The 20,114-nt window shown below is 41.2% G+C and overlaps 1 protein-coding gene across 1 annotated transcript; it reads right to left on the minus strand.

Moving 5' to 3' along the window:
• Window positions 1-3,008: 3,008 nt before the first annotated feature.
• Window positions 3,009-19,583, minus strand: mmp14a (matrix metallopeptidase 14a (membrane-inserted)). The gene is made up of 10 exons (XM_073474927.1): window positions 19,166-19,583; window positions 9,576-9,724; window positions 9,264-9,386; window positions 8,749-9,056; window positions 8,504-8,665; window positions 8,003-8,142; window positions 7,404-7,542; window positions 7,095-7,245; window positions 5,837-5,952; window positions 3,009-5,452 (listed from the first exon to the last, which is right to left on the minus strand). The coding sequence occupies exons 1-10, from the start codon at window positions 19,247-19,249 to the stop codon at window positions 5,133-5,135; spliced, it is 1,692 nt and encodes a 563-aa protein (XP_073331028.1). The 5' UTR covers window positions 19,250-19,583; the 3' UTR covers window positions 3,009-5,132.
• Window positions 19,584-20,114: the final 531 nt, after the last annotated feature.

Consider the following 20,114-nt stretch of genomic DNA (forward strand, 5'->3'; position numbering starts at 1 on the left):
GGGGGAAAGAGAGGGAGGGAGGCAGCTTGTTTTTGGTTTAGTTTTTGGGATAGAAATGAGCGGAGGGAAAAATATCCCCCAAACCCCATAAAATGCCATCACACACTTTTTTTTTTCTTCACACGTTTTCAAAAGTCATTTTAAAAAGGAGAGAGAAAGGGCACAAACATACATTTTGTATAAACCCGAGCACACACACACATACAGTACACATACATAGAGGGAGTGCAGTCTGGCTTGGCTGAGAGCTTCAGATGTTTCAAGAATACCAGATGCTCAGCTGGAACGCACTTCTCAGAAAAATGCGACCGTTCCATCATTTTTTCCGACTCCTTCCTCGGCACATGACTGCTGGCTCCACGTCCAAAACAACCGGCCGTGGTGTAAGTGTATCCAGGCTGCTCCGTCTGAGGCCCCTCTGGCAGCCCAAAACCTGGTCTGTCCTGGTCTGGAGGCAGATGCTGTCACCTTGTCACACATCTACACTCCTATTGTTGGATCCTGTCCGTGTTTTTAATGTTGTAATGGACAAAAAGTACGATCTTGGGGAGTTGTACTGAAAATGTGGGGGACAAAAAGTAGTATAAAGCCTTTTGTGGCTCCAGAGGAAGCTGTATGTAATCTGATAAACTAAGTGGCTAAGTTGCATTGTGGGTAATGTAGGCACCATATTTAAGGAGCAGTCTTACTCTGTTGGACTCATTATGGATGAAAACACATGATCAAAATCAATACAGCAGAACCAGAAATATCACCTTTTTTATTCCACACATTCTTCCTTCTTTTCAAAACCTGGGGCCTACATTTCCCACAATGCAACTTAGCCACTGAGTGGAGGCAGTTTATCAGATTACATGCAGCCTCCTCTTCAAGATGCGTTATGCTGCTTTTTTCAAATATGTTGTAGTCCTCCCCTAGACCAGTAAACACGCTTCAATTTTACTTTAGTTGAGTATTTCAATTTTTACTTTGCAGATTCAGATGATGAATACCATATAAAAATCAACAAATAAATTATCATGTGTTATTATGGATCAAGAAACCCAGAGATACATTAAGTATTTCAAATTAGTTGCACTTTCACTACAGTCTAAATTTTAAAGGTTGACTTTGATTGACAAAAGTCAGGAAACTGATTACCTCAGAATTACCAAATAAAGTAGACTATTAAATGTAAGTACGAGCTAAAAAGTTTTAACTGCTAACAATCATTTGTCTACTTTAATTGGTCATTTTGGGGTAATCAGTTTCCTTGAAGTAAAGTCCCCTTTGTCAGATTTTCCAGTGTAGCAACATATAACACATAAATGCTGCACTGATTAGAATCCGGTGATATAATATATATCATTCTGAAATGGACCATTCTGAATAATGAGTACTTTTACTTATGGCACTTTATATATCTTGTTTTTGAAAGCAGGACTTTTACGAGTTCTTTTACGCTGAGGTGTTTCAAACCCAAGTTTACAGAACTGAGTAATTCTCCCACAACTGGAAGCAACTAAAGCTTTTGTTTTTCTTAAAGTCAGACATGCAAACAAAAAATGGAAAAATCCTGTATGGCGAAATTGGTCTGGTTGTGCAAAACTCACACTCCGCCAAAATACAGCAATGAATTATGGTCAAAAGGTGGTCCAGATCTGGTAATCAGAACCAGAAGACCATCTGTCCTCTTGTCGACCTGAGGTTCATTTCTGAGGAAGAAAGAAAAGAGTGATGTGTTTTACTGCTGAGGATGAATGCATCTCTAAAGATCTGTCCGGCGATCCAGGGCCGGCTATAGTCATACGGTTGGCTGAGATGTGGCTATGGGTCATATGTGGCCTGTCACTGGGCCAGACCAACTTTACTACGTGGGAAAAGGTTTTGGGAAAGGCAGCATGAATGCTCGGATCAGCTGAGGTTTGTTTGTATGATTTTATGATGTCATTCTGTGATATTGTTTTAATGGGTGGAGATGATTGCGGTAAATGTGGTACGAAATCAGGTTAAAGTGTAAACATGCTGTTTTATACTGTAGGAGGGGCAATTGTGATAAAGGTAACAACTAACAGGGATTCACATAAACAATGAACAGTGTATCTACAACCACTTGATTTTTAAAGTGTAATGCTGATGGAGATTTTTTTCCTCCAGAGCAGCACATATTGGACGGAAGACGAGGAAAAAAAGGAAACAAATAGCAGCTGTTGGTCTGGTTTGCGACTGTCTAAACCATGATTATGTGAATGATGCAATAATCCCAAACAACCGTGTTTTATAAACACGTTTGCCTCCAACTTCTAAACAATTCAGTGCAGAAACTGTGGTGAAAGACTCTGTAATTGTGAGATTTTCAAAATAAAATATGTTTCAAAACTTCAGCTGAGAACATCTGTCCCTGTTTAGCACAAAATTAGCTTTCGCACACTTACTGCCAATATAGTGTACAAATACAATGTAATGTAATGTGCCAGTTTTTGTTGTCGCTGTCAGAAATGTGATAATTCTACTTTATGTTTATTACTGAGGTCAAGGGGAGTATTTTGCCCCCTTCATGTATGTAAATGGTAGCCATGGGTGAGGATAGTAGTTTATAGTTTTATCATGTATATATAGCATTAAGTCAGGATGTGGTCTAAAGCAGATATTTGCCTAAATTGAGACTTGAATCCAGGTATGCCAGCCTGTCAAAATAAAAGCTTTTTACTGCCAAAATGTAAATTTTTCATGAATTAAGCAAACAGATGTGGGTGATGGGGTTTTTAAATGGATCCATAAAAGCAAGGGTAGTTAATAAATCAGCTTTGCCTTCAGAATAGTTAAGAATGACAATTTATGGATTAATAAGAGTATTACAGCTGCATTTTTACTTCAATATCTGGTCAAATCTTCATTATATATATTTTTTATCGTCAGGGGAGTAGAACAAGTATCAAAAATGTGTTTGGCTGAAGGTTGCATGACATGGAGTGTTTATGAATAGTCAGATGAACAGATTATGAAAGAATGGGAAAAAAATGTCTAAATATTTGTAGAAAATAGTTTAATTTCACCTTATCTAATGAAATACAAAAGTGAAAACAAGCAGGAACAAAAATCTCATTCCATTTTATTGATATGATCATCATTATAAATATCATTACCATTATCATTGTTATGATCTAAATTAATTCACCTTCAATTTTGATTTGTGTAAAAAGAAAAAAAAAAATCATTGAGCACCATCAAAAGTTCATAAATAGCATCGCTTGTTATTCTGTGCCAACATCTGGGTGATTTCGGGGAAAACTCCCTGAAACTCACATTTACCCCCCTGATCTGATCTAATTCAACACACACTGAGTGTAAACTGGGATTCATCTCCACCATTGTCATGTTATGCCTCTGTCCAGCAGGACTCCAAATGACAATGTACAAAATAAAATAAAAAAAATCATTGCAACTTTACCAGGAGAACAATAATAACAATAACCATACTTATAATAACAACAATTTCCCATAACGACGATAATAATTAAAAAAAATTGCACAATATTGTTGGAAACTGTACCGCTTACTGACACAAGCAGCTCTGCTCATATTCGACAACTGGAATGTGAGATTTTTTAAAAGAAATATTTTTCCCGTCTGACTGCTTGCACTGAAAGAGTGAAAAGAGTTTTGCCTGTTAATCGAGTAACAAACGTAAAAAAAAAGGAGTTTTTGTACCAGAAGGACCATCTGCTAAAGCTACACCATCCTGGGGGAACCGCCTCCAGCAGCCTTGTGTTAGGTCTGGCATTTGTGGACATAAACCTGGTTAAACACACACTAATCTGTGCATGTTCAAAAGTCTGCATCAATCAATACTAACACTGTGCATAAGGGACTTTTTTTATGATAGTCAGCTCTATCAAATCTGTCCGAAATGTTGGCAGGTGATAATAACTAAAGCTGGACGTGGTCATTCTTAGATGGGAGACAATCCTCTTAGCACTTCTCTACACTGGGGCTGATCTTTAAGTACCTTACTTTGAGAAATATGAGCTTTCTTTTCCTACAAACCTGAAGCCAAAGTTCTCAAACATTAATGCTGGCAAAACATTGGCAACAGTACAAGAACTTTGCCTTAACAAAATTGGCAACATTTTGCTTTAAAGGTGCAATATGTAAGAACTTCGGTTGAAAACATTCAAGACTATGACGTCGATGTGCTGTGTTGCAATGTTTAGCATGCTAACCAGCTAGCCCCGTCCCGTCCGGGTTCAAAGCTCCCGTGCGCCGAGCTCCCAGCCTCCATCGCTAGCTGTATGGCTAACTGAGCTAAGTAGCTAACCGCAGCTACAGTTGGCAGTAGTTAGCGGTTACTCTGGGCACACACTGTGAGCATGAATTTAAGTGGCCAGTTCTTACATATTGCACCTTAAAATATGGAACCATTTGATCAAAAAGTACAAATCTGACCAGACATTCGATACCAACTCGACAGTTTGTAGTACAATGTGCAGACGCAGTTCAGGTAGTACTTCTACAAGTATGAGGTTCGATACCCGGCCCTACTTCTTGGTGAAAAAGAAAATGTCAAAACAATTTATTCAAAAAATGTCACGCTGAATGACTTTTAGAGTAAAATTCCCCCAAACCCCAACAGACTTTGGACAGCAAATGTATTTCAGAGCAAAAACTCTTAACAGAGAAGATGAATTTCTGAGCAAAAACCCAAAGTGAGACACAGATTTTAAAGTGAATCAGACAGCAGTTCAGCTGGAGTCGTCCAGTTAAAGGAGAGGGAGGAAGGAGGGATGTTTTTTAAATACATGTGAGAGAGGGAAGTCGCTGATGAACATGAGTCTCTTTGTATATCTCCCTCCTCTATGTGAGATTGTGGGTATGTTTTTAATCTCTCGACACAGAACAGTACATGTAAATCGTTAACATACAAATACACATTTTCCTGATTTCAGTTTCTAGGGCCTTTTTTTCTCTCTTTTGTGGCACATACAAACCACCCACACTTCTTCCCACTTCTTTCCCCGTTGTCTTCTGTCTTTCCTCCCGTTGCTCTCTCCTCCTCCTCTTCCATTTCTTCCCCGCTCTCAGTTTCCATCTTCACCCTCGGCCCTCGTTCTCTGTCCCTCTGTGGCAGTCTGTCAATCCCCCCGTCGCTCTGTCTACACCTTGTCCAGGAGGGATCTCTGGCAGTAGAGGAGGCGTCGAGGCGTGCCGTACTTCCTGAAGAACAAAAGCGCTCCCAGAGTGACCACAACCAGCACCAGCAGGAGGAGAGGGATCACCACGGCGGCTGGCCCGGCGCCGCTCTGCGATTCGTCCACCTCGATGATGATCACCTCCTCTTCCCGACCCTTCTTGGGCTCGTCGCTTTCGCAGCCCATCCAGTCACTGAGTACGGACTTGGGGTAGCCGGACTCCACCTTCATGTACTGGTTGTTGAACTTCCAGTACTTGTTGGCTTTGTAGAAGTAAGTGTAAGCTGAGGAAAGTGGAAAGATTAAAGATCAGAGGTTAGTTTAATGAGATATAACAGTTGTGAGTGTTTATTTAATTTAAAACACATCAATACAACTGTTGTTGGGTCTGCAAAATGTCAGAAAATAGTGAAAAATAACACAATTTCCTAACGATGACAACTTTAAAATGCTTCTTTTGTCTGACCAACAGTCCAAAACTCAAAGATATTCAGTTTACTGTCACATAAGACAAAGACAAGCAGCAAATCCTCACACCTGAGAAGCTAGAACAGTGAAATCTTTGGCATTTTTGCTTGATTATGATCAATCGATATTTTAAAAAAGTTGCCAATTAATTTTCTGCCCATCGAAAATTCAATAATCGACTAATGAGATGGGAAACTTACATCCATCTTCGCTCATGATGGCAGCTTTGATGTTATCCGGGGCACCGCTCCACATGTTGATGGGTTTTGGATAGCCGCTGTCCACGGCGCGAGTCTGCTCGTTGAAGCGGTAGTACCTACAAACGACAGGAAGACACAGAACTGTTAAAGATCTACGGCAGAAGCATTTACATTCTACAATTACACAGAAATTTGGCTGATTCTGATCTTTTAGTATCTTTAATTCAACTGAAGTTAAAGCAGCTACAAGGAGCGTTCACTTTTGTTGATTCTGGCGGCCCCTGTGGACAAAAGTGGTACGAGCCCCACCACCTCCTGCCTTAAAGATCTTGATCTGGCCAGCATGTGTTGTGTATTTGTTTTTGTAAGCGAGTGAAAGAAAGAGTCTACATATTTTGAATACCATTTTACTTTACTTTTAGAAACACAGCTGTTAGCATTTAGCTAGCATTTTGATAATGTATTTATGTATTCAAGTGACATCACTTTCATCCAACTTTCAGGTGTAAAATCAGTGTAGTTCTCCTTTAAAACATCATTTTTAAGGGCAGTAATGTTTCAGGGATTAAAATATACAGAAATGAAAGTGAGGATAGTCTATATTTGGACGTTAGTTAAAAAGGAGGATGAGGTTGGAGAAATTTTGACTCATGACCTCAACTGCTGTGTGTCTCAGCGGTTTAGGCATTAATCGGTTTTACTGTGTAATCGCCAAAGTTCCTGTTTCAAGTTCAGTCAGGGATTGTCATCCCTCTTCTCTCTCCCTTCATTTTCTGTTTCTTCTCTACTGTTTGCTATCTAAATACAGGCATAAATGCACAAAAAATATAAGAAAAAAAGAATATGTGCGACTGAATTAGAGACAGGAAGGACAAAGTGTGAGTTAGATGACTGAAATGTGGAATGCTTCACAACAAGCTCACAGATAAGCAAGGTAAACATACAAGTAATAACAAGTTACTACAACCGAACAAAAAGGGAAATAGATTAAATCTACGCATGAATGTATACGTGCTGCAGGAACATTTCAAAGAAAAACTAGGGTCAGACGTGTGTGCTTCTATCTGATCTGTGAGGGTGAAAGGACGATGGAGAAAAAAGAAGTATGCCCATTCATTGGTCCTTTGAAATGAGGACCAAATTGAGAAAATAACTTGTTTTAACCTGCCTATTTCTCTTAAAAACTGGATTGGTACAAATAAAATGTACTTAACATATCAGATTATACACACAAAACTTGAATAGAGGAGAGACTCACTTGTTGCCTCTGAAGAAGTACGTTTGTCCTGTTGGCGTGTAGAACAGAGCAGCATCGATCTTGTCTTTGGGTAGACCGGTGCCCAGGTCTTTCAGGCTCTTGGGGGAATCCTTGTCCATGCTGGACTCACTGAAAACCCAGTACCTGTCACCTGGAAGGACAAAAAACACAGAATGAGAAACCATAAAGGAGGAACAATCAGAGGGAAGAGAAATCACAGATAATAATTACGGCAACACATGAAATTAATCTCGTGTGCAGCTGAAATCATTGCAAATCTTGTTTCAAGCCAACTCAGATGGGACCTACCCTTGAAGAAGACAAATTTCCCATCATCCCTCTCGTAGGCGGCGTTGATGTTTGAGGGCAGGCCCTTCCAGAAGTGACTGATGGTCATCGGGTAACCTGTCAGCACCTTGTTGTTACGCACACGCCAAAACCACTTGTCCTGCAAACACACACAGGCAGAAAGATTAGAAATACAGCAGAGCGTTTTACAAAATGGGACTTTTTTGGCGTTAATTTGCCTGAAATAATGCACATTAGTGCTGAAACAACTAGTCAATAAACGTCAGAACATGGATTGACAGAAATCTTGATAAGTTAAAAACAATGTCGGCTTGTTTCAGCTTTTCAAATGTGCAGATTTGCTGTAGTAGTAGCAGTATTTGCTTCAAAACCGGCAAGAAGTTCAAGCAATGGTATTTATTCCAGAGATCAAAACCCGCCTTTATTTTGAAGGAGCACTATATTGTGCAGAATGACTAGTTTGAGAAGCTCCACAAGACAAACAAACACATCTTATGACATCATGTCACAGTAGGAAAAGCACAGGTGAAACTAACGAGAATAATGATGACTGAACTCCTCTATGACTTGGTCTCTGAGAACGAAAGGGTCTCCTGTACCTTAAATACAAACTTTTCCCCTCTGAGGATGGCGATGGTGTCGAAGTGTCCCTCGCAGATGTCTGGGCCGTGGTCTGGGGTGGATGACTTTGTGGGTCGAGGAGGAGGGGGAGGAGGAGGAGGACCCCCGGACTTGGTTCCTGTGGGAGAGATGTTGTGAGAGAGAAGAGCGAGCTTATTTTTAATGTACGTATCAACGCTATGTTGACTCATGTCCAGCATTTTGGTCCGGACGTAAATATCTCAACAGCTACTAAATGGATTGCCATGAAATTTAGTACAGACGTTCATTGTTTCCACACTGACTGGTGATCCCCTGACCTTTCCCCTGAGCATAAGGCTCTTCCTTGGGTGACATATTGTGAATAATCCAACATGAGTTAAAGCTAGCAATATGGTGGATAATTTAAAAACTAAATTTAGATATCATTTAGTGATAGTGAGAGGAACATCGCTGCAAATATATCCGACAATCGAAATTCCTCTGGGAGAACAACGCACCGTAGATGGCCTGGATGCCTCTGCGGTCGTCGTCTGGCAGCTGGAAGTTTTCGGTATCAAACCACTGGTAGAAGGGGGCCATGATGGCAGCGGGGTCGTTGGAGTGCTCCAGACCCAGAGCATGACCCAGCTCATGGACCGCCACCAGGAAAACATCATTACCTTCAGAGAGACACAGAAAGAAAACATTTAGTTTCTGTTTCTTCCAGGATCTACATCTGACCGTCTAGTCTTTTCTCTCTTACCCCCTTGGTCGGTGTTCCCGGTGGTCCAGGGTTCGGCGAGGTCAAAGTGCGTGTCTCCCCCGATGCCGTTTCCTGGGAAGTAAGCGTGGGCCAGGAAGCCGCCCTCGCCGTCGAACGGCGTGCTGTCGCCATGGAAGCCCTCTGCGAAGGACAGCATGATGTCTGCGAACTTGTCGACCTTGTCTCTGATGTGGCTGTAGGGGATCTCTCTGAAGGTGAGCGGGATCACGCTCTCCCACACTTTGAAGGCTCTTCGAATGGCTTCATACGTGGCTCGTTCGCCGATCTTGGGGGTGTAGTTCTGTATGCTGTCATAAAGAACGGAGAAAAAGGGGAATTAAGGCAGGAATGGAGGAATTTTTCAAACATTTTCTCGGTCACACAATCATCTCGATCAATCGATAAAGCTGAATTAATAATGAGAATCATCAGTTGCAGCTGTAAGTTTATCATCACTTCCACAAAACAATCATATTACATGTGCAACTTTAGCAGTAGGCAGTATTGGCGTGTACCTGAAGGTGACCTCAGACTTGTCCCACTTCAGACCCTGCACGGCGTATCTCTTCCTCCTCAGGTTGGTTTTCAGCTGCGGGCCAAACTTGTCTGCGACGCCACACCGCGGCCGGCCCATCGCCCTGGCAACAGCAAAATAAAACTCTCAACTACAGTATGTAAAATATTCAGACTCATGTGAAGGACACATTTTTTTGTAAATAGTAACCTTGTTTTTTTTTAGACTGTTAAATCCTCTTTCAATCCCAAATCCCTAAATAATCTAAAGTCCCTGAAACTTTGAAACCAAGTAGTTGTCAATCAGGACTTACTCTATCGTCTCGGGGTCTATGGCGCCGGTGACTTTCAAACCATAAAACCTCTGCATGGCTATTATCGCTGTTACAACGGACTTTGGCGAGCGGATGGCCTGGGCTCTGACATCGCCTGGAGGCAGGTAGCCATACTGCTGCAGCCAAGCCTATAAGAGAGAGAGAAAAAAAGAAATACATTTATTTAGATATTGACTGAAGCACGGTTTGAAAAAGAAAAAGTTTCAAAGGGAAAAACTTCTTCAAGGCTTTGTTTAATCCTCAAAATAAGCCTTCCACATTAAGTTCACAGCTTATTGACTACTAAATCTGAAAGATTGTAGGATGTTTATACTCTAAATTATACAAAGCAATATACATTTATTCATCATATTCTGCAGAGAACAACGAAGTGATGAATGAATACATGATGTAATAATACAGTGTTTACTTGTGCGGCATGTATCATTATATGATTATTCTGTTTTAGAAAAACATGAGCGTCTCCAACACTGATGCAGATCTGCTTCAACAGCTGAATAACTTCATTATGTAAGTTGACATTATGAGATGCTGAGGCTGAAACTACTAAAATATGCATTTACAACATGTAACTCGAAATTTAGAACTTTTCTGCTCTATTTTGACATGTTTTAGACCCAAAACAGAGAAAATATAGGTAATAAAATAGCTTATCAGGCAGATAAGAGACTTTATTTATGGGGGAAAATGAGGTGGGATGACTGCCTGGAAAACACCACTGCATATGTCAGACTGTTGTCATTTCATATCAAGATAGAAGCAGCAAAGTCAAATCCTGTGACATGTTAAAGACACAACAAACCTCCTTTATCTTAGCTGCTACATTGAGTATACAGTGTTTTGTTATATTTCAATTAAATACAAGACAGACAAACAACTAAAAAAATGACATTTATCTGCTAAAATACAATGATAGTCTTTTATTTCATGCTAAGCAGTAATTATGAGTGTTGCAACACATAATTAACATCTTTCTGTCCTAGTTTCTCAGTGAGTTACTCAGTCTGCTCTTAGTCAGACATGCCAGAAACAACACAAAAAGTACCTGAAAACATGTTACAGAACGTCTTAGTCGACAAAATATAAGGGATTGGCCACTTGTGTGAACCTGTGGGTGTTTTTGTGCTTCCAGTCAACTTCCAGAGCTTGTTTGGACCTGCTTTCTCTGAGTTCAGATGTGTCACACAGATTGGAGATGGTGAATAATGGAGACAAATGGAGGGAGGACTAGAGCTATACTATAGTTTGTCTAAGCAGACCTACAAACGCTCCACTCCGCAGCAGCCAACACACGCTGAGGTAACTCAGCGTGTCAAATTTATTGTCGTTTCTTCATGTGACTGTGACATTATCCCGTTTACGAACTCTTATAAACCAACACCAAATCCTCACATGCCCCCTTGATTTATGCTGAGCTCGTTATGGGAAACTTTGTTGTGGGGTCATAAGGAGGGATGAGAGAGGAACTGAAAGCCAAATAAAACACACAATCTGAAAACACTGATGTCATTTCAGTCACGATGACCCAGAAGTCTGTCTAGACTATCGCAGCCAAAGACAACTGGCGGTCATAAGACTGGAAAAAGGAACATTTTCAGCAACACTTGGGTCCTTCAAAGCTTGAGTTTAAGATCTCCCCCGCCACTGTCTATGTCTGTCCTCCTCCTCTTTCTCTCTGTCTGCCTTCATGTCAACCAAAACCACCACTATTTATCTTTACACATGAAAGACTAGCCTATTCTTTCCACTGCCTGCTGCTGGTGGTCAGCTGGACTAAGACTGTCTTTAAAGAGGAGTACTAATACGCTTTTATTCGCTGTCTTGCCTAGAGTGAGATGAAAAGATTGATCCCATGATATCTGCCTGTAACCTGAGAAACAGATTAGCTCTGGATAAACAAACGTTAGATAAGGCGCACTCGTAAATGCTTAAGGTAGCATTAGTTGAGAATCAAGAAGTAGAAGTTCTCATGTCACAACAATGTCTAATGTTATGTTAAGTTTGCTAACTTTCATGCAAAGAGTTGGACAAGATAATTGATAGTTTAATAAGCAAAAAGGACTGGAAACAGGTGGAAACAGCTAGCTTTTTGATGAACAGTAGCATAGCAATAGTTAATGTTCATAATGGACAGATATCGCAATGGCTCTGGAGCTCGGAGATGGTTAGCTTAGTTAGCATAACAGACAGCAGCTACTGGGGCTCAAATGACGAATAAGGGATAGTAGTAGCCTAAATGCTAACAGTAGCACAAATAGAGATGGGTCCAGAATTCACAACATCTATGTAAAGTCTGCTAATATTAAATAACTTTCTTGCCTCGAGTTATATGAAAAGATTGATACTGTTTTTCATATATAGGCTAATGGACAGATATCACAATGGCGCTGGAGCTAGGAGATAGTTAGCTTAGTTAGCCTAACAGACTGGAAATAGGTAGCCTTTGGGTAAACAGCGGCAACTGTAGACAAAATGACAAATAAGGGATAATAGTAAATGTTATGTTCGGCCTAGGCTTTAGGCTAAATCTGCTGATTGACCTGTAGCCTGTCTTTCTTATTTCCTTTGTTCAAAAGTCCAAAGTGTAGAAATGACTCATTGTTTTACAGGGAGGTTTCAGTGTGACAGGCGCTTGTAGGTTAATATTTTCCCCTTTGGAAAGAGCCAGACAAGCTGTTTCCCCCTGTTTCAAGTCTGTGTGCTAAGCTAAGCTAACTGGCTGCGGGCTGTAGCTTCACATTAACGTACAAGCATAGGAGTGGTATTGATCCTCTCATCTCCTGGCCCCTTTTGTTGGAGTTGTAGAGGTTTAAATGCACCTTGAACTGTGTTTCCACATATGTATCTGCACACAGAGAGCTACTAACACACATCTTCATCCCCACCACAGATTAAGTTGGTGGAATTACCCCGAATTCCTACATTAGCGTCATCTAAACCTCAGATATCTCTCTTATTCCACCATTACTGCTGTTTTTCTCTTCAAGCCTTCCCCCAGCAAGTGAAGGGGAAAGCAGAGGGGGAGGGATGGAAATGTAGCAACTGAATGGGCAGGACTACCTGGCCTTATACTGCCTGGGCACACACAGCCACTGTTAGCACTGTGGTGGGCAGAGAGGCCAGAGAACAAGGTTCACTTATGACGACGTGCAGAGAGGCAACATATCCCCCCTCTCTCCATCTCTGTTTACTCCCCCCTCACAATCTCTTTAAGATTTCTCTGGATTATTTAAGCATCTAGTTAATCTAATTTATCCCCTGACTTTCTCCTGAGTCAATCAGCCTCTAACACCAACCAAAATTACTCTCTCCGCCTCTCCGCTGACTGCTGCTAGTGTGTGCTGTGGCTCCAGTGTGGTGACGCGTCTGCTTCTATAAAAACACCCCCCCCTGAAAAGTCTCCCCCACACCGTCAAGACCTCCACTTCTCTCCTCTGGTTCTGAAACTACTCCACACACCACCACCACCTCCGGTTGGGACGCCAGGTATCCCAGCATGCACCCCTCCTCCCTGGAACTCCCAGCAGCCACCATCAAAGCTTCTATTTATTGAGACTTGTACATGGCTGGTATTGTTGGCCTCGGGGAGGCTAGGTAGCTCGGTGCGTGGCCATGTGTGGTCAAAGGGCTGACTGCTGGTTTGGTAAACACACCCCTGGGTCTGTGCAGCATTGTGTGTGTGTGCAGTGTCTTAAGGTCTGAATGTATAGTGCACAGAAACTGAAACACAACCAACGTGATGTGAAGTCGGTAGAAGAAGAGGTCGTTTTGGTGGAGCTGTGTGATGTATACATGGTTTCTGTGACCCTACTTTGACCTTTCTATTTTATATAGAGCTAAATAGATGGATTTTGATAATCTATTAAAAAAATGTTATCAAGAAAACAATCTACAGGTTAATACATAATAAAAATAATCAGTTGGAGCTCTTAATTTCTTAAAAATGTAGAATCACTTGCGAAATTAATTTTATTTTCATGTGAAAATTGTAGAGGTAAAGCCAAAATATTGGACAAAATGATTCATTCATGAATTGAAACAGAAATGTTAAATAATCATTAGTTGCAGTTCTAACACTGGACAGTATGTTTATTGACAACATCTAAACTGAGGCAAGTGTAGTACGCTGCCTGCAATCATCTTCTTAAGATCAGAACAGCAAAATCAAAATCTTTTGACAACAAAATCCTCAAAAACAAACTTCACCACGGCTGCGCTAACTTGTAAGGGAGCCCTGGGGCAACAGTGAGCTGCTGGGCTCCCCCCATTATACCCCCCTCTATGTATTTCTGACATTTGATATCCCCCTCAAGCTACAGTCTCATGATCAGGATGCCAGATACACATTTTTAATTAATTTAGCACAAACCAGTTGATTCACAGTAAACCTGGAGCCTTTAGGGCCCATGCGAAGTTGCCTGGTTGATACTTCATGACACAAAATCACTCAAGCGATTATCAACAATTCAAAAATGTGACCACAATGCCGGGCAGCGTGCATCTCACCCGTCACAGGACATGTGGTTGCCACATATTGTAACGCACGCTCTTACTCACATTCTCATGAGACTAAGTTGGTATCTATTTTCCGGATGCACTATAAAAAAGACTGACCACAAGTTCCTGGACGAGTTATAAACAAAACAATCACAAAAAAGTCCCTTGTGCAGTTATAGGTGCTGTGGTAAAAAACAAAAGGACAGTGACGTTTTCAGAGGAAGTGAAAATGTCACTGCGTCCGCACATCTGTCATGTGGGTATAGACAGTGAATTAAATAGAAATAAGGATGTGAGATTTAGTTTAACACTAAAAAGTTTCGGTTCCAAAGACTGTCTTTTTTTGTTTATAGCAATGCTGCCAAGTTTCAAAGCACAATTTGTTTAAATTGCCTCTATAAACATGCACTGTTGTTTTTTTTTATTGTGAATCTTGTTTTCGTCGGTCAGACAAATGAGCTGGTGGGTTAAATCTCACCAGGACGGAGGCAAGAAAATGGACTGACGAGGGAATGAAGGACAGAAGAAGATGATCTAAAGTGCAGAGTTACATTAGCGAGAAGAGAGGTAAAGACATTAGTAGGAAGAGCGGTAAAAGAAAAGTGGGGAAAGAGAGAAAGAGAGAGGGGGGGTTTGAAGCATGGCTGAATTTAAATTTGAGGGACTGAGTCAGTTGTTCCTCTCGCTCGGTGCCAACGGAAAAAACGGAGAATTCTGCTCATGAGTGGCTGAATCTCACATTGCCTTCATTTCTTGGCGTCTCTGACCCAGTTAGCACCCACACCAGCGCCGTGGCATCGGTTTCCCTGCATTTACATTTCTGCTGGGTCAAACAGGTCAAGTTAAACCACCCGACAGTTTCATTCTGATTCAGTCAAACGTTGTTTAACTGGTGCAAGACAACAATAACTGGTGCATCCATATGCAGTTTATATGGTGGCTGCAATGGAGTGATAAATAGCTTTAAACGGGCTGTATTTCACCATTATAAACTGCTTGTTGAGCAATAACTCCACTAAAACAACTAATTACATTTAGTCAAGCTATTTTATTATATATTTCCATTAAATGTTACTTGTCATTGCATTACACTTTACAAATCTGGTTTCTCGTTAGACCGATGTCTGTGTATTACTTTCTAATAAGGTATACTTAAACTTCATTACTACTTATTACTTTAATGGCTAATCATTAGGTAACAGATTAGTCATTACAAGGGACTGTTATTGTGTTGCCAGGTAATAAAAAATCCATTTGGCGGGTTATACTTTTTTGTTAAGCTCCAGTCTGATAGTTAGTTAGATAGTTAGTAGACGTTGAGGTCAAACTGTGCTTGTTAACTATCTGAATTTTGTTATGACCCCGTGATCATATATAGGCTACTTTGTCTGACAACAATTATTTTATATATAATGAGCTTTAACTACTTTATATAAATTGGGTAGATTAGTATAATGCATCATATTTTATATGCTACACTATCATTTATAATGTATTTTTCTATATAAAATCTACTAAGTAACAGATACATGTCCTGGAGTCAAAAGTGCAGTATTTCCCTCTGACATGCAGTGGAAAAAACTGCACTTGAGTAAATGTACTTAGTTACTTTCCACCACTGCTGCCTGTAGTGTTTTCAAAGGGCTCTAGAGGTTTTTATCTCTACCAGGAGGTTGCACATCTGGCCTCTAACTTTAGTCAAAATCAACCAGCTGAACACCTGACAGTAAAAACTTTTGGTCAAACTGAGGGTAAAAATGCATCTGTACTGGAAACTTTCTCTCTTTGATGTCCTCTATTTCAACATGGTGGACCACTTTCTTGGCTGTGGAGCAAAGATAAGCTCCCTCTCTCCCTTGAAGTCCATCAGTTTCTCATTAAGTCCGATCCAGCTGATTGTTTTGACATTTCTTAAGTGACAGCCGCTGCCTGTCGGAGCAGCGTGCACCAGATCCCGAGCAAGCCTTTTTCTTTTGATGCTACATCAACAGCCACTCCATAGTGGAGATAAAGAGAATTGAACCCAGATGTGTTTTGAGCAGATCTGCTGGGATCACCAGACATGTGTCTCCAGATGGCAACGGGAAATCTCCTGAGTTTTTTTTTTTCTTTCAGCCAGATATGGAGAGATCCTGTTTTAGACCATGTTGTTTTCACTGCTGCCCACTTCCTTTGCTCACAAAGTCCAACTAAGCTTTTTATTCAAGTAAAGAAAGGTTAGACAAGGCAAAAGCCATGAATGAAAACAGATGCCGGAGGCCACAGAGGTGCTCGACTTCGCCAGAGGAGTCTTTCAGAGAATAGTGGAAGTCCTTTTTCTCTTTTGGTGGGGCTTCTCTTTTCACTCAGCTTGGATTAACTGGGTTTAGTTTGTCGGAGTGAAGTCAGAGAGGGATGTTCACATGTTGAGCAACACTGATAAACCACAAAAATTCCTCCAGACTCTGAGTTCTGCTTTCTCAACCCCCCATAAAAGGAAACCTCGTTGGCGCTTATTAAACATTTGTGTCCCTCAGTTGTTGTTTTGTCTTTTTTTTCCCCAGTCGTCGCTGTCCCAGTTTTTCTCCACACACACTAGACACGTCTATCTTTTGATCACAGGGTTCATATACAGCTCTCAGGTGATGTAATCCTGAACTTATAATTAACTCTCATCCTGTTTCTGCATCGGGACTGACTGCTATGTCTGACAACACCGAGCACACGACCTGCCTCTCTTCATCTGATGCATCTCATATTAAATCCTGCACTCTTGGTTATTATTAGCTTAGCACTGAGGTGATACACTGCTACAGTGATGTTAGAGATATTGTCCTGCAGCTGCTGAAGACGACTGCCGGACTGCCGTGTTTTCTCACTTTGTTTACAGACATTCATCACTGCGCCGGTGTGTCCGCCACAGGAGCGCAGCTGCCTGCGGCCTCTTATAAACCGTCTGACTTATCCACCATGTCTGGCTTTGACTCACACGCCAGCATCTTGTGGTCAGTGACTAAGGTCCTCCTTCTCTCCTTCGTGTGTCCTGTCCACCCAGAACTACAGTGCAGACTCTTGTATATCTGTTTTTTTTGTGGACCTTTTGCTCTGTGAATCAATTTCCTGTGACAGCTGCCCATTAGTGGTGCATCCTGTGTTTTGCAGAGAAACACCTTGAGTCCGCAGTTATGACTGGATGTGACTAAACGATGATGCAAAGTAAAATACTCATATTAAACAACCTTAAAGCAACATTATGTAGGAACTGGTTCTTTGTGCTATTTGAGTGCAACATCATGCCGTGAACACAAACTCCAGGTTTCTGTCACTATATCATCAGATGTAATGTCAGATGAGCTAACCAGCTAACAGCAGCTACAGTCAGCAGCAGTTAGCGGTTACTTTAGCAACAAGTAAAGCTATCTGTTCACCAGGAAACTCTGTAGGCCACGAGAGATGAGACTCTAAAGGGAAAACCACAAGTTTTCTCTGTAAAACTTTTCACTTTTCCCAGAGATCCTAACCGCCTGGAGTGCAGTGCCAGTCAGCGTACCATCAAAATGATTTTGAAGTTGTGATTTTAAGATGAAATAGGTCCAAATGACTGCTTTAAAGAGCTGTACAGATAAGTCCATTAAGCAGTAAGTGGATAGAAAGAAACTTAGTTGGCAACTATTTTGATAATCGATTAATCGTTTAAGTCATTTTTCTGGCAGAAATGTTAAAAATCTGCTGTTTCCTGCTTCTTAAATGTGAAGATTTGCTGCTTTTGTTTGTCATTTATGATTGTAAATGAAGTCTGTTTGGGTTTTGAACAGTTGCTTGGACAAAAAAAGCACTTTGAATTCATTTGACATTTTAAACCAAATATTGAAAGTTACTCGCAGCCGTGCAGTCGGAGCCAACTTCTAGTCAGCCTTTGCAGAGGAGCAATGGAAAGCCTTCTGACTGGAAACACCACAAACTGCCATGCTTCGTGCAAGACTAAGATTAAAACCACCAAGAACATCATTGGTAAAGTGCCCTCTAGGGGCTGTGTGCTGGTGCCCTTTCTTATTTTTTTCCGCCTCTGCCCCTCAGACATCCTGAGTCTGACGCTGATTGGTATCCATCTGCAAAGCATCAGCTGCCATCTGCCTAAAGATACAGAAGTATCCACTGCCATACCACCAGACTATGGAGCGTTTACTTCAGCTCACATTTAGTTCTACAATCCCGTTGTTGTAAAATGACTATTACCTTTACCTTATGATCACCGAGACTACCTATAGAGCAAATGTGACACGGCTCGAGACCGGCGGCGCCCAGTGAGCTCGTACCCAATCATTTACAAAGCTGCACGGGACATGATGACAAAATATGTTGTTCAGTCCTTCACTAAACTGCACTTTAGTGTCTCCAGGCTGGTGGGTCTCATCGTCTGACGCCTGAGGCCTACAGTTTCCCACATGGAGCCCTCATGTCCAGCTTGTTGTGACCAGCTTCAAGGCCTGTGCAGTCTACAGATGAAAACCATTAACCCCCTCCCCCGTCAGCACCACCAGAACAAAGCAGCTCAGCTGAGGTTTCTAAACTGTGCACTGCCCACCCCCCTCCTCCTCCTCCTCCTCGTCCTCCTCCTTCACAAGCCACAAGAGTTTAGACTCATGACATTTTTTCTCTGGATGGAGTTTCATCTCTTGTTACAGTTTCTACTCAGATCAGATGGATTCTTTCAAGCAGCTCTTTGTCAGGAGGGAGAATAAACATGAGGGAAAGATAAACAGCTCCTCCCTTGCTGTTGCGAGATTAGAGCAAACCTTGTAAACATTAAGAAGATATCAGTAAAACTATAATTCCCTGTAGTGATCCACAAAAAGATTAAATTATTTGGACTTTCTGCTGGAGAACACTGTAAATCTCCAATACATCTTCCATTAATATTATAGAAACTGTAAAAACAAAGGAAACCACACAAAACAACATTTAAAAGTTGATAAAAGTATAAGAAAACAATATGATGAGATATAAAAGCTTATATGACACACTTTAAATTCCTCTATACATCAATGTGCATGGTTTAAACTAAATGAAGTGTGATTTTCCATGAGACTTACCTCTGCTTTCAGTACATTTGCAGAGACGGAGGTAAAACCAAAGCAGCACAGACCACAGGCCAGGGTGAAGAGCTGGGGCAGCATTCTTCTATCTGCAGACTGCCCCACAAAAACTTCAGGAAACTAACTTTCTACACAAGTCCCGCCGTCCTGACAGCAGAAGACGAAAAAACAAACAAGGATCAAAACCGATGCTACTCCGTTATGCTTTTAAAACGTGGCAGAAAACTTTTTTTCCGGGTCTCCGCATGGACGACGAGAGCGCAGCAGACTTGCTTCTCTGCGTAAAAGCGAGTCAGGAGTCAGTCAGAGCTGAGGGCGCAAACACCGGACGAAACGCAGAAATCACCGGGTGGCTCAGCTGGTGTTAACTAAAGCTTCATAGTTTGGCTTCCTGTCCTCTGGTGGGGTTTGTCTGCAGCGTGTGTGGACGTGGTCAGGAGAGAGAGAGAGACACACACACACACACAGAGGGAGAGAGAGAGATTTTCCTCTGGGTCCTCCTCCAGATGTGCAGACGTCATTTTGTTGGACGACAGCTGACATGGTTTATCAATGTACTCATCACTGATACTTTAAAGCAGGGCCGTAGACAGGATTTTATAAATACTGATGCCCCCACCCCATACATCCAGAACATTATAAGACTTTAGTATAAATCTGTACATTCCTCTGCATCTTGACAGGAACAATTATCACTTTGGAAATGATATCAGTGCCAGCACATAGATGACAATTGGACTTAAAATTGACTTACATTTATTCAACGTATTCAACTTCAATTTCTATGCTAAAAATAACTTATTAATATAGGTAACACGATATAATAATCATCATTATTAAATGGTGAATTTATAGTTAATTAGATATTGTTAAGTCATTTTAGTGTTAAGAAACAATGAAATGATTCATAAAACATTTATCAAGCAATTGTAAGGGTTAAAAACAT

The sequence above is a fragment of the Pagrus major genome, chromosome 10 (genome assembly GCF_040436345.1).
Source record: "Pagrus major chromosome 10, Pma_NU_1.0".
NCBI lineage: Eukaryota > Metazoa > Chordata > Actinopteri > Spariformes > Sparidae > Pagrus > Pagrus major.

Excerpts from the sequence above, each read along its gene's own strand:
- mmp14a (XM_073474927.1), bottom strand. The coding sequence starts at position 19,249 with ATGCTGCCCCAGCTCTTCACCCTGGCCTGTGGTCTGTGCTGCTTTGGT. Across the intron at positions 9,725-19,165 it reads CAAATGTACTGAAAGCAGAG|GCTTGGCTGCAGCAGTATGG; the intron begins GTAAGTCTCATG and ends TCTCTCTTATAG. Across the intron at positions 7,246-7,403 it reads GAAATTTGTCTTCTTCAAGG|GTGACAGGTACTGGGTTTTC; the intron begins GTAGGTCCCATC and ends TTGTCCTTCCAG.